Source organism: Myodes glareolus, chromosome 6 (genome assembly GCF_982192425.1).
Source record: "Myodes glareolus chromosome 6, mMyoGla1.1, whole genome shotgun sequence".
Classification (NCBI taxonomy): Eukaryota; Metazoa; Chordata; class Mammalia; order Rodentia; family Cricetidae; genus Myodes; species Myodes glareolus.
In genome coordinates, this window is record NC_142031.1 from 69,156,582 (window position 1) to 69,171,340 (window position 14,759).

The following is a 14,759-nucleotide window of genomic DNA, read 5'->3' on the forward strand; positions in this document are numbered from 1 at the left end:
TCAGGCATGTTTCACATCAAAGAATCATTTGTAGTCATGATTGTGCCCCATTACACATTCATAGACATACTGTTTCTTCTGTGAATTCACATCTCTTCCCTGGGGTGTGGTGTGGTGGCGGGGGGGGGTTGTTTGTTTGTTTGTTTGTTTGTTTTAAATAGCAGCCAGAGCTCGGGGGTCCTCCAAGGGCATCTGTTTCCATGTGCTTCTGCCTACACACAGGCATAAATATATGGAAAATCTTTAAATAGCAGTCACTTAGTCTCAGCTATCTTTGAAATCCAAGGTATAAGCTATCACATCTAGCTTAAATTGATCTTGGCCTTTTGGTTTCTTCCCCTGCTCCTCTGCCCTCTCCTCTCACTCTCCCCCAGGCTAGCCTTGGACATAACAGTGTTCTGCCATCCGTTTTCTGAGATCTGGGATTGAAGGTATGGGTGACTATGCCCACCCCCAGTGCCTCTTTGTTTGTTTGTTTGTTTTTTGTGACCAGGTTTCTCTGTATAACAGTCCCTGCTGTCCTGGAACTGTAGACCAGGCTGGCCTTGAATTCGCAGAGAATTCTGCCCCCCTAGTGCCGGGATTAAAGATATGGCCCATCTCGCCTGGTTTGTAGTGCCCTTTTTTTTTTTAATTGACATTTTCTTCTTAGAGGGCCACAACTAATTTTTTGTTGTTTTATCTATATTGGGTTTCGAAATATAGTCTTGGCTAACCTGGAGAGTACTATGTGGACCAGCCTGCCTCAAATGGGATTATGGGCATGTACCAACAAGCCCAAATTAGAGCTAGAATTTGAAGTTTAGGAATTTGAATTCTGATCAACCAAAATCTTGCCACTTATTCCTTAATTCCATGTCTTCTTTGTTATTCCATGTTTAGTCATTTTATCTTTAAAATTATAAAGTTTAAAATTATGAATCTAAGTATTATACATGGTTTGTCTAGAAAAATACAAGTATTTTTCAGGAGAGTGATAATAGGTATTGTTTTTGCTTGAGACATGGTCTTAGTCATACCCAGGGTGAAGTTAGACTCGTTTCAGGAACTTGGAGAACTTGGGATCATGGAGCAGGCATACAAGGGGTGGTCTTGGTTTAGTTCAGATTTGACCCTCACGGTATATATTTATTTATGAATCAGTTTTTAATTTTCCATCGTGAGCTCTTTGAGTATATGTATATATTCTCACAAGATAACTTCTTCATATATATGTTAATATATGTATATATGTATTATGTGTGTGGGTGTATATATATATTTAATTTTTCTTGGCAATTGAGGCTATTTAACTATTTCTATAAAAAGTGTTTTATTAGGCATGGTGGTGCATGTCTTTAATTGTAGCATTCTCAAGGCAAATGCAGGCAGGTTTCTTTGAGTTAAAGGACAGCCAGGGCTACATAGTGAGAAGTCACAGTTTGTCTGTTTAATCAGTGGTTAATGTTTGGGTCATTTCCATATTTAGAGCTGTTAAAAATAAATTTCTATGTAAGTGTTTTGCTTGCTTGTTTGGCTGGTTAGTTTATTTGGTTTTGTTTTGCTGGGCTGTGGATTAAAACCAGAACTATATGCAAGCCAGGCAAGTGCTCTACTACTGAACTACACCCCCACGACCCTGTATAAATTAATTGGTTTGTAGGAGATATCAGTGTCTCATGTAGGCCAGGCTGACCTCCAGTTCATTACTGAATATGACCTTGAGCTCCTCATCCTTCTGTATTTGCCACTCAAATGCTAGGATACAGGCATGTATTACTAGCCCAGCTAAGTTTTTGTTTATAAAGCTTTTTTAAATTATGTGTATGCAGGGGTAGGGGATAGGTGCATTTTATACATGTGTGCAGATGCCTACAGAGGTTAGAGGCATCATCTACCCTGGAACTGTAAGAGGATGTTGTAAGTTGACATGGATTCTGGAGCCAAACTTGGGTCCTCTGGAAGAGTGGAGTGTGCTTTTAATTGCTGATCTCCTAGTTCTTGGCTGAGTTCTTATGCAGACAAATGTTTTCAGTTAGGCATATGCATATACATATATATCTCACAAGATATTAATTCTGTCTTTGACTTCACAAAGAGTTGTCGAACTGATTCCTAAGTGACTGTACAGTTTGAAACAACCCCAACAGTACACCAGCAGTGTATGAGGGCTGCAGTATTTATTTCTGTCTTTGCTAATATTTGTCAGTGCCAACCATTTTGAATTACAGCTTCCTTGTAAGTAGGAAACGGTGTTTCCTTCTAGTTGTTCTTTTGAGTTCCCCAATGACTAGTAATGTTGTGTTATTAGCCATTTGTGTATCTTTGGAGAAATGGCATTCTAAATTATTTCTCCATGTTTTTCTTTGCCTATTTTAATATTAGATTATTTGTTTCTCCCAACCTTTTTCCAGAAACCGACCCAGGGGCCTTGCACATCAAGACCACTTCTCCCACTGAGCTACACTCTCCTTCCATCCAGCCCCACGAGAGTTTTTTATATAGTCTTTTTGTTTCATTGTTTGGTTTTTCGAGACAGGGTTTTGCTGTAGCTTTGGAGCCTGTCCTGAAACTAGTTTATGTACACCAGGCTGCCCTTGAACTCACAGAGATCCGCCTGCCTCTGTCTAGTGAGTGCCGCGATTAAAGATGTGCACCAAAAACAAACAACCAAAAAAGGTATCTGAAATATTAGACAAAGCCTGGGACTGGAGCCAATCAATTGTTATTTAAATCTGATTGAAGGATGAAATGTGAATTTTTTTCCTTTAAAGCCAGTAGTGATTGTATTTCATTTTGTCATTATCAAAGTAAATATATATTTTTTCTTTTATTTTATGTGATTTGGTGTGAAGGTGTCAGATCCCCTGGAACTGGAGTTACAGACAATTGTCAGCTGCCACGTGGGTGCTGGAAATTGAACCCAGGTCTTCTGGAAGAGAGGCCAGTGCTCTGAACCTCTGAGCCATCTCTCCAGCCCTCTTACATTTTATCTATCTATCTATTTATTTATTTATTTGGTTTTTCGAGATAGGGTTTCTATGTAGCTTTGGAGCCTGTCCTGGAACTAGCTTATGTAGACCAGTGTAGCCTCGACTCACAGAGATCCACTTGCCTCTGCCTCCCAAGTGCTCGGATTAAAGGTGTGTGCTACTAGCGCCCAGCACCCCCCCCCTTTTTTTTTATTTAAGAACTTAAATGAATTAGGAAAATATTTTCCCTATAACCTACAGACTTGGGAGGCTGAGGGAGGAGAATTGTCCTATCTATGAAGCTAGATGTATTAACTGTATCATGAATTTCAGACTAGCCTACAATCAGAGATTCAAGGCCTGCTCATCTCAGAATGCAAACAATAACAAAAACAGAACTAAAGCTTAGTCCTTTGGTTACCTATTTTTTTAAAAAATGATAAAAACTAGCTGGGTCGTGGTGGCTCACACCTTTAATCTGAGCACTTGGGGAGGCAGAGGCAGGCAGATCTTTGTGAGTTTGAGGCCAGCCTGGTCTACAGAGCAAGTTCCAGGACAACTAGGGCTATTACACAGAGAAACCCTGTCTCAAGAAAACAAAAAAACAAAAAAAATGATAAAAAAAAAACCCGAATGGGCCTTTGAGATGGCTCATCAGATCAAAGTCCTTTCCAGTCAAGCCTTCAGACCTGAGTTCAATCCCAGAATCCATAGCTTAAGGAGAGAACTGACTACCAAAAGTTGTCCTCTGGTCTCTACATGTGCCATGGCACACACATGCCCATATTCACACATATACATCCTATACACACGTGTGTGCATACACACACACACATTAATAAGAAATAATTTCTTAACTGGGTTGGAGATGGCTCAGTTGTTCAGAGTACCTGCTGTGCATCCATGAGGACCTGATGGTCATTGTCTCATGCACTGTAACCCAGCAGTATTGCACAACACAGACAGGATGATTGCTGCTGCTTTCTGGCTGCCAAGCTAGCAAAAATCATGAGCTTTAGGTTCAGGGAGAGACCCTGTGACAAATGAGTAAGGCAGAAAATAATAAAGCACCTAATGCCCTCCTCTGACTTCAGTGCACACATGCATATGTGCAAACACTACCCACACATATAAGCACATAGACTCACACCTGCACATACACAACAAAACTTTGTAAATTAGCAGCATCTAATCAAGTATTATGAATTTAATACTATTCTAGGTAATGCTATAAAACTGTACATAATGTCTTTAAAATTACTTTATATCTCTCAGGGTTTGTGTATTCATATTATTTGGTGATACCACTTTAAATACGTTCAATTATTTCCTTATGAAATATTATGAATCTCATATATTTCTTTTTTCATGTATTTATTTTGTTTACATTTGTCTGTCTATATACATACAAAACACCCCTATGTCCCACAGTGTTCATATTGGAAGTCAGAAGATAACTTTCAGGAGTTCTCTCCTTCCACCCTCTAGGTTCCAGAGATGAAAGTCAAGTGATAACTTGGTAACAAGTACCTTTACCAGCCCTGTTTATTTTTACAAGGGTCTCTTGTAGTCTAGACTGAGCTCCAACTTGCTATGTAACCAAGGATAACCTTGAACTTCTGATCCTCCTGCTTCCTCATCCCAAGAGCTGCGATTATAGCACATATCACCATGGCTTGCTTATATGGTGCTAAAGATTAAACCCAAAACCTACACGTGCTAGTCAGGTGCTCCACCATCTATGCTACCTCCTTAACGCATATGGGATTTGTCTTTCAGAGAAAGGGAAAACAGAAGCTTTATCATTTTCTTTTCTTTCAAAGGGAATTACCTTCAGAATTACGGGGAATTTTTGATAAAGAAGAAGTGGATGTTAAAGTTGAAGATAAAAAAAATGAAGTATGTATGTCTACTAAGCCTGTGTTCCAGCCCTTTTCAGGACAGGGGCACAGACTAGGAAGGTAAGTATGGTTATTGTCTGCATTTTCTATGACAGACATTTTCTCATTATTCTAACCATATAGAATGTAATATTTCTCCTGCTAGAAATGACTTTTTCTGGTGCTTGGGTTCTATCTAACCTATGGGCCCATAAACATGGAAGGCAAATGGTTACTGCTGAAATACATCCCAGTTCCAAATGAGTTTTTGTTTGCTTGGTTTTATATATATATATATATTTACTATGTATACAGTGTTTTTCCTACATGCCAGAAGAGGGCACCAGATCTCATTATAGATGACTGTGACCCACCATGTGGTTGCCAGGAATTGAACTCAGGATCTCTGGAAGAGCAGCCAGTGCTCCTAACCTCTGAGTCATCTTTCCAACTCCAAGATCATCATCATCATCATCTTCTTCTTCTTCTCCTTCTTCTTCTTCTTCTTCTTCTTCTCCTTCTCCTTCTTCTTCTTCTAAGGTTGATTTGGTTTTGGTTTGTTTTGTTTGTTTTTGGCAGGGTCTTTATATTTTCAAGGATGACTTTGAATTCCTAATCCTCCTGCCTCCACCTCCCTAGTGCTGGTATTGCAATGTTTGCCACATGCTTGGTTTTATGGGGTATTGCAGACTAGACTAAGGATTTGTGTATGCTAAGCTAGCACTCTACCAACTATATATCTAATCCCTTGTTTTCATTTATTAGTAGTGGGAAAGTATATACATTTTCAGCTTTTCATATACAAAGTTCTAGGTGTACCTTTCAAAATACTTTGCTTTTTTTCTCTTGGTTACTCAAGGGCTAACTTCTACAGAGAAAGTAATTTCTTTTAGCAGTTCATACCTGTACCCCAGGTAAAACTAATTTGCATGCCATTCTGTAAACTTACAGATTGTTTGGGTATGTATAATTTCATTTAATTCCTAGAACATATATGTTGTGAAGATAACAATCATTTATTCCTGAGGGAGTAGTTGTAATTTATAGAACTCTTCCTAGAAACTGAGCTTAATGTAAAATTTTTATAATAAGAAAACATGTGTCTGATTTTGTCATTTGGATTTTCTTAGTGCTACACCAAAAATCGTTTCTAAAGGAAAGAGTATTGAAGTTGAAAAGAAAAGTACTTTGTCTGCTGTGTCACTGAACAACTTGGAGCCCATCACCAGGATCCAGATCTGGTTGGCCAACGGGGAACGGACTGTCCAAAGGTTTAACATTTCTCATAGGTCAGTTTATACTTAACTACTTGTTTTCCGATTTTAAGTTTCATACCTTTTTTTAACTTTAGATAACAATGATGTTTGAGAACTAATGATGGTTTTTTTTTTAAATAAACAGCTCTCAAAGTTTAATATGTCAATCAACATAAGATTCTTATACTCAGCTATGTTTAGTGTGGGGTATTTTTGTTGTGTTTTGTTTTTAAGATTTATTTACTTTATGTATTTGAGTGCTCTATTGCCTTTAGGCAAGAAGCAGGCGTTAGATTCCACTGTAGATGGTTGTGAGCCACCATGTGGTTGCTGGGAATTGAACTTAGGACCTCTGGAAGAGCAGCCAGTGCTATTAACCGATGAGCCATCTCTCCAGTCCCTGTTTTTGGGATTTTAATCTCAGTATCATGTTGACTTGGGGTTCTGTTCTGTAACTAGTTCATTTTCTCTCTATTGTTTTATTGCTGAGTACCTCATATTCATTAGGCATATATGTCCTACCAGTAAGGTACAGCCTCAGCCCCATTCTTTTTGAATTCCGTGCACACATAATTGTTTATCCGTTCAATTCATCGGCAGCAGACCAAGTTTAAGTTTACTTACGCAGATGTAACAATCTTCTGTGTTTTTATGAACCAGGGACTCACTTTTTTGCCCTGCTCAGTTTTGAACTAGACATGAGTAATACTCCTTTGCCATTGTCCAGACAACACCCAGTTTGCTCTGTGTATCTAAAATTATGTTCCCCAGAGGTAAAAGCCTTGTATTTTTCTGAATAACATACCTCATAGGGGATAAAGCATGTCTTACCATCAGTAGGTTAAGTTCTCTACTGTAAAATTCTAGCTGTTTTACAGTGTTTGTTAAGGGGATGGTTAAGCAGCCTGTATGGAGTTTTGTTTGTTTGTTGAGGCAGGGCCTGCTAGGTACCCAGGTTGATCTGGGATTCTAATTCAGGGCAGCCTTCAACTCACCATTGCACCTTAGCTGCCCTTGTGCTAGGAACAGAGACTTGTAGCACCATGCCCAGATAGAATTGGGTTTGTTTGCTTTGGGTTTGTTTTGTTTTTTTTTTTTTAAGACAGGGTTTCTCTGTGTAGTCTTCCACCTGGCCTATTTTTTTGAGACAGCATCTTATTCTACATTCTTCTGTGTAATTCAGACTGGCCTCAGACTAATGGTAATCTTCCTCCCCCACCCAACCTTCTAAAAGATGGGATTGTAGTCATGTGCCCCCCCACTATACCAAGCTTTAGACTTATTTCTCAGGTTTGCATAGCAAGGTCACATGCTGACTGAGACATTTCCCAACTAAAGTGATACATAATTCCTGCAAGCAGGTGGGTTTAGAGCTTCTATCTTTTCTCTTTACTTAAAAATCTTTTTATTCTTTTCCTGTGTTTGCGTTGTCTGCGTGCACATGTGTGCACAAGCATGATTTGTTGTTGTGTTTTCCTGAATAGTTGTTTTCTTTGCTGTTTGGTTTTTGTTGTTGTTGTTTTTGTTTTGAGACAGAACAAAAACTTACTATGTGACCCTAGCTGGCCAAGAACTCATTATGTAATCCAGACTGGCCTCAATATTCATTCTGCTTTTTTATACTGTATGTATGTATGTATGTGTGTATGTATGTATCTATCTATATCTATATATATGTATATATATATCTATCTTGTGTGAATGGGTGGTTAGGTAGGGAGTACACAAGCCTGGTGTCAGGAAACTACTTTTGAGAATCTCCTCTCCTTCCATCGTGTGAGTCCTGGGGATAGAACTCAGGTTGTCGGCTTTGGCAGCAGATGCTTTTACCCACTATTAGACTGTTTGAAGTTTGTGTTTCTTCTTTAGGGTAGGTTGATTGGTTATTTTAGGCCAGGATTCTACCACTGAACTATCCTGTTTTTATTTTGCATTAACTTTGGACATTTCTCACCAAGTTGCCAGGCAGGCCTTGAACTTTCTCTGAATCCCAGGTATTTTCTCCTCATCTTTTGTACAGTTTTTGTTTGTTCATTTTGTTTTTAAGATATAATCTCACATGTCCCAGGCTTAGGAAGTAGAAGCAGGAGGATCAGAAAAGTTCAAAGATACCTTTGGCTACATTGCAGGTTTGAGATCAGCCTGGGTTACATGAAATCTTGTCTTGAAATAATAGACTATATCAGGTTGGAGGTGTATCTCAGTGCTTGCAAAAAGTCTTAAGTTTAATCCCTGACATTGAAAAGTACAAAAAAAGTTTGAGTCACATAACACAGCTGGTACACAAAGAGCATGAACCCCATCAGGTGGGGAGATGGTACACACCTTTAATCCCAGCACTCGGGAGGCAAAGGTAAGTGGATCACTGTGTGTTCGAGGCCAGCCTTTTCTACAGAGCAAGTTCCAGGACTGACTCCGTAGCTACTGGGAACCCTGTCACCAAGGGAAAAAAAAGAGGGCTAGCGGTTAAGAGCACTGCCTGCTCTTCCAAAGGTCCTGAGTTCAATTCCCAGCAACCACATGGTGGCTCACAACCATCTGTAATGAAGTCTGGGGCCCTCTTCTGGTCTGCAGGCATACACGCAGACAAAATATTGTATACAAAATAAACAAATAAATAACTTTTTTTTTTTAAAGAGCATGAACCACGGAGAACACAGAAACCCTTTCTTGGGGGAAAAACCCACAAAGATGAACTAACTTTGGTCGACATTCGAGAGTGCAGTGATTATGGTTGGAGGGTAGCTCAGCTGGTAGAGCGCATGCACACACATCAGATTTAAAATGTAGCCTAGAACTTGAGCTTCACTGGAGTAGTAGAAGTTCTTGGCTGGCATGTTTGAGCCTCTGGGTTTATTCCCAAAGCATAGGGAGCTTGGGATATAGCTGTGTAGCTCAGATGAATGATGAACTACCTGCCTAGCATACACAAAGCCCTGGGTTCAATCCCCAGCACCACATAACTGACATGGCATCACATACTTGTAATGTATGTGACACCGTGGTGTCAGCACTGACCTGTAATCCAAACACTGCTTTAAAAAACAAATAAATGACTTGTTGTATCATGTAAGACTTTTCTAGTCTTTATTTTAACAAATCTAAATATCTATAAAAGTTGATGCTGCCTTAAATTAGTTCAAGTTTTCGTAAATTAATAATTTGCGGTATTTTGCAGGGTGAGCCACATCAAAGACTTCATTGAAAAATACCAAGGATCTCAGAGAAGCCCCCCCTTTGCCCTGGCAACGGCTCTTCCTTTTCTCAGACTTTTGGATGAGACGCTCACGTTGGAAGAAGCAGATTTGCAGAATGCTGTTATCATTCAGAGACTCCAGATAACTTCTGAACCTTTTAGAAAACTCTGATAGTTTTGATTTTTGAGAGACTGAGAGAAATGACGGTTAGAAGTAGACACAGATGTGGGAGACAGAAGTCAGTCTGAGCTTGTAGTTTGAGTGCTACTTGATTCCTTATGAGGGGTTTTAAATAATCACAAGTTTAAGTTAGGAGAGTAATGTATGGCTGGAAACCACAGTTAATGCACTTTTCCCAAAGGCCACTCCGAAAAAATATGTATCTTCAAATACTAGTTAAACAATATGATATATTAAATAGCTATGTCATTAATCTTAATGTGTTCTAAATTAAGAGTATTCACAGATTAGTACTGAAACATTTCTAAACATCAGATAATTAATATAAATGTTAGCTATCTCAGTTTTTAAATAGCAACATATTAAAATACTGTACATGACATGTTAAAAGCATCGATGTAATTATTATAGTGCCTAACCCTCACAGCTTCTCAGTTTTCATTCTGTGATGGCAAGAGTTATTCAAATATTAATTTGGCATCAGTATCCAAGATGTATAATATTTTTAGGAATGAAATTATGTAGCTTAGTACAATATTAGTATATGTAATTTTAAGGGCTGGGGATGTAGTTCAATGGCAGAATATTTGTCAAGCATATATGAGACCTTAGATTCAGTCAGACCCCAGCAAAAACAAACAAAACAACAAAATAACACCAAAACCAAAAAAAACTTTTTTAAAGGAATGCATATATATTTAATGTATATAAAATTAAGGAAAAGGTGGTATCAAATTCAATAAAAATATCTATACAATTCATACAGTGGGCTGAGGGCCGGGGAGAGGCTGTAAACCCACAGACAAACATAAAAAGTAACTTTTAGAGCAATCCCTTCAAGGAAGGCTTTGCTTCCCAGCTGGTCCAGGCCCAGACAGAGCTCACAGAGTGAAGGAGCAGTAGTCCAAAGGGCAGAACCCTAGGAGGGGTCCTCGAGGCTGCTGCTGGTAGATTTTGGGCTAAACAACTTGTCTGCCATGGTGTGGGCAGAGTGTAGCTGTCTAGCCAGCTCCCCTCAGCAGCCATATTCCTCCAGAAGGCTCAGGAGGTGTATGTGGAAGTCCCCATTTTTGTCAGTGTAGGTCACCACTGCCATCAGGGGGCACAGAATAAGTCTAGTGTGGTCCTGGAAGGAATTAATATGTACAGTGCCCTGGCTGAGGTGCAGGATGATGGCGCTACGTGTGTGAAGCCATGTTGACAGGTAGCGCGGCCTGGCCAGCTAACCACCTTCCCGGGGTGTGATGCTGGCCCCGCCTTCAGCAGTCCTTCACTTGTGCAATTGCAGAATTGCTCAAGGAGAGTGATCCTCATCATCAGGGAGTTAGGGCGGGAGCTCGCAGTGAGGTAGGACTCTGCCCTCACGCCCTGTGTCCTGTAGACTGTCATTGAAGAGGATGAAGTAAGTTGAGTCATTAAAGAGGACTCCCATACTACAGTGTAAAAGCACACACAAACAATTCCCCCAAGAACCATAGTTCATTCTCTTCCTACTTTCTCCCCCAAAACTAGGAATTTATTTTTAGCTAACATTTGTAATTAGCCATCCATTTGACACTCAACTGGAATCTATTTTGTCATAGTATAAATTTGTGAACATTTCTTAAACTCACATAAAGTACACATTTTCTACTTCATATCACAGTAAACCTGTGTAGACGTTATAGGAAAACGTGCATAGTGTCTTAGGTTTTGAACTAAAACCAATTATGTTTTGATTTTCAGATAAATCCCATGTTTAGAAATAAACATTTTGCAAATGATCTGTTGAATTAAACTTTAAGTAATTAAAATATAAATAAAAATCAATAAAAACACAAGTGAGGTATACATTGTAGCAAAGATTAAGTGGCCCATACCAGCAGCAGTATCCATAGGTGCTGGATATAGTCTATAAACCTTTTATGTGAGTTACATGTATATAATTATTAAAAACTCAAAGTTTGGCCACGTGGTAGTAGTGAACACCTTTAATTTCAGTACTCAGGAGGCAGCAGCAGACAGATCTCTGAGTTCAAGGCCATCCTGGTGTACAGAGTGAGTTCCAGGACAACCAGGACTAGATAGAGGAACCCTGTCTAGGGGAAAAAGAATCCTCAAAGTTTTCAAGTGTTTACTCACTTAAAAATAATAACTTCGAAGCTGCCCACAGTTGTGCATGCCCTAGCTCTTGCTCACGCCCCCACACCTCCTGAGAGAGGAGGGTCACGTGAGCCTAAGCAGCACAGCAAAGCTGTCTCTTAACAATAACAGCTCTCACACCCAAAGGGGTGGCTCAACAGTTAAGAGCACTGGCTACTTTTGCTGTGGATCTGGGTTCAATTCTCAACACCCACATGGCAACTCGAAACCACTCTAGCTCCTGTTTCAAGGCATCTAGCTCCCTCTTCTGACCTCTGGGCACTACACTCAAGTGATACACACAAGAAAAAACATACACGTTAATTTTTTTAAAAGTTAAATAGTTTCCAAAGCATGAAAAGACTTATTGGGAAAGGTGGCATTGTATTTTTTTTCCAAAAGTTTGTCTAACAGTGAAGATGAATGATTCTCACCTATTTTTCCATTCTCTATGTTGTAGGATCACTTACCTTACAGCCACTAGAAGACAGTTCTTTTCATCTGTGAGAATAGAAAAGAAGCATGTAACACTGTATGATTAGGAAAGACATTGTGACAAAGGATTATTTGGAGTCATTTCCAAAGGGCCAATACCTGGCCAAACATGGTAGCCCACATCTGTGTTCATAGCACTTAGGAGATTGAGGCAGAAGGATTACCTTGAGGTCATGGCCAGCTTGGGCTAAAGAATAAGACGGTTTTAAAACAACAAAGTCTGTCCCTGCCACCTACCTACTACGAACATGGTTCGCTGTGTCGGAGATGGTGCCAGCTCCAGATGGAGCCTTGAGTGGTTTGTAGGGATTTATTGTAACGCTGCAGGAATCGGTGCTAGGCCTGAGTCCTGTGAGAATCCACCCTGTATACTTCACCACAGACTCCACTGACATGCAGTGTGTAGACCCCACTTAGCTGTATCCTCTTCCCAAGTTTACTCAGGCTACCCCCTTAGAGCCGAAGCACTCATGACGTAGCCTGTGCCGTGCCTCCCATCACAGATGAGGTAGGGCTGGGAAAGAGTGAATGAGGTTTGAACTCAGGAATAACAAGGCGGAACCTATGTATGTCCTGGCTCAGCCCTTTCTTTTGCAGTCTTATTTAAAGACACCGTCCTCCCTGGTTCCCAGCCTTCCACATGCCACACCTTTGCCTTCTGGGTGGGTAGTGTGGAATAGAGGATGAAAGAGAGCATTTTCATTTTGTCCTTTACAGCAGATACATAATAGAAAATTAAATATTTATTGTCAATAATGTTTACACGGAGCCCTCTTTAGTAAAACAGAAATAATTATGTTCTTAACAAAAAAGAGGGTAGTAAAATCGATGATTTTTGACTTTCGGATACAGGCAAAAACTTTGGGTTGTTAATATGTCAAGAATCTCTAAGGAAATGTTTCCTATAGGCCTATCATGAAACCTTTCTGTCTGCATCATTGTAAATGATAAGCAGTTCTTTATATTTTTATGAAAGGCCTCTCACAAGAATGTTTCTCCTGTCTCTAGAAAAAAGAAAAGAAAGACAGAAAGAAAGAAAAGCCTCCTTTGTGGATTTTCCAGTTTGTCATTAACCGGAAGCTACAGGGCTTTTTTGTGTATCCTATGGAGTACATGCCGGGGAGACATTCCAATAGGAAGGGCAGTCATCAGCAATAACTTGTGTTTTTCTAAACTGTGAAAATGTTAGTGTGAATGATGTTCTTAAAGATAATCATCTGATAAAGCTTTTTACTTGAAAATCCAAAGCTGTGAAATTGCTAGACTCCTCACTACAGGTTGTCTTTGGAAGAATAAATTGGAAGGAAAGCAAAACTTAAAATAAGTGACCATCTTAGGAGTGAGATGCAATTTGACCCAATTCATTGCTTCAGATTTGTCACCAGTTATTTTGCAGATAAGATGGACATACAGGAGCACCTATCTGATTTATACATCCTAATCTGCCAGCTAGATTACTGTGCACTCTCAAAGCTAAAGTAATCTTACCTTATCATGACTTATTCTGTACACCTCATGTTTGCATACATTGACAATGCAGTATGTGTGTATTTATTTTAGTGCCTTAATATATTTTTGATGTGGTATTTTGCTAATGGTTAAATGAACTGTTCTCGTAAAGATAAAATGCTGTTCATTGAAAGGATCTGTTAGATAATTTACACTTGTTATAAAATAGTATATGTGAATGCTTTTGTCATTTTTTATCTAAGTCATTCAGTTTGAGAATCAATATTATTTATTAGATGCCCTTTCTTTAACCAATGTTATTTTCAGTTGATGCTCAAAAATGTGAAAAAGTGATATTTTAGTACCAGTACAACGGTTGCATTTGTTCTTATGACATAGCATGGAGCCTTATTAGTATACTCCTTTGTTGTTCTTTGCCAAAGAACAACTACTTCGGTAAAAAGTTGCTTATCACACTGGATCCTCAGTTAGAAGTGGCTCACTCATTACATTTATAACTTGGTCTTTGTCATCTGTTTTAAATTGTTTTGGCACAGACAACTCATACTCATAATTCATACTCATAGAAAGTTATACAGATATTCTAAAGGTAATCTTTAATGTATTAAACTATATTTTTCAACCAGGATATAATTTTGGAAACTTACATCTCCTTGAAAAGGAGCTTTGTCTGGGGGGTGGCACACTGAGTTCCAGGACAGCCGCAGCCACACAGAGAAACCTTGTCTCTAAAAGAGATGTGCACAGCCAGCATGTTTTTATGTCCTTAGAGTCCATCTGTACATCTTTGGAATATCACTTTATGTGTCTTGTTTGTTTGTTTTTCGAGACAAGATTTCTCTGTAGATTTGGAGTCTGTCCTGGAACTTGCTCTGTAGACAGGCTGGTCTCGAACTCACAGAGATCTGCCTGCTTCTGCTGGGATTAAAGGCATGTGCCAGCACCGCCCTTCGCGCGCCAGCACCCAGCACACTGTGACATTCAGAGCAGAGAAGCCGTGCAGCGATGTCGTTTTCTCAGAAACTTATGCATTTTAAAATGAGATTTTTTTCTATTAAGAGAGTTGTTTGTATATTCCAATATTAATGCTTTATAATTTGTGAGTGTTATCCCCCACACTTGGGAGAATATGATTTCCTTGCCACATGTGATTATTTGCTGCAAAAAGTTTGTCATTTTGCTATAGAGCAGCTTGTGCTTGTATCCTAA

The 14,759-nt window shown here is 39.3% G+C and overlaps 1 protein-coding gene across 1 annotated transcript in view; it reads left to right on the forward strand.

Annotated features, from left to right (window-relative positions):
* The window catches only part of Ubxn2a (UBX domain protein 2A), a 35,801-nt gene extending 22,033 nt beyond the window's left edge, over window positions 1–13,768 (forward strand). Inside the window, exons 5-7 of the mRNA XM_087907256.1 lie at window positions 4,775–4,912; window positions 5,962–6,120; window positions 9,266–13,768. Coding sequence (XP_087763382.1) covers window positions 4,775–4,912; window positions 5,962–6,120; window positions 9,266–9,455 — 487 coding nt within the window. The 3' untranslated portion in view covers window positions 9,456–13,768. The remainder of the gene's footprint in view (window positions 1–4,774; window positions 4,913–5,961; window positions 6,121–9,265) is intronic.
* The last annotated feature ends 991 nt before the right edge of the window (window positions 13,769–14,759 follow it).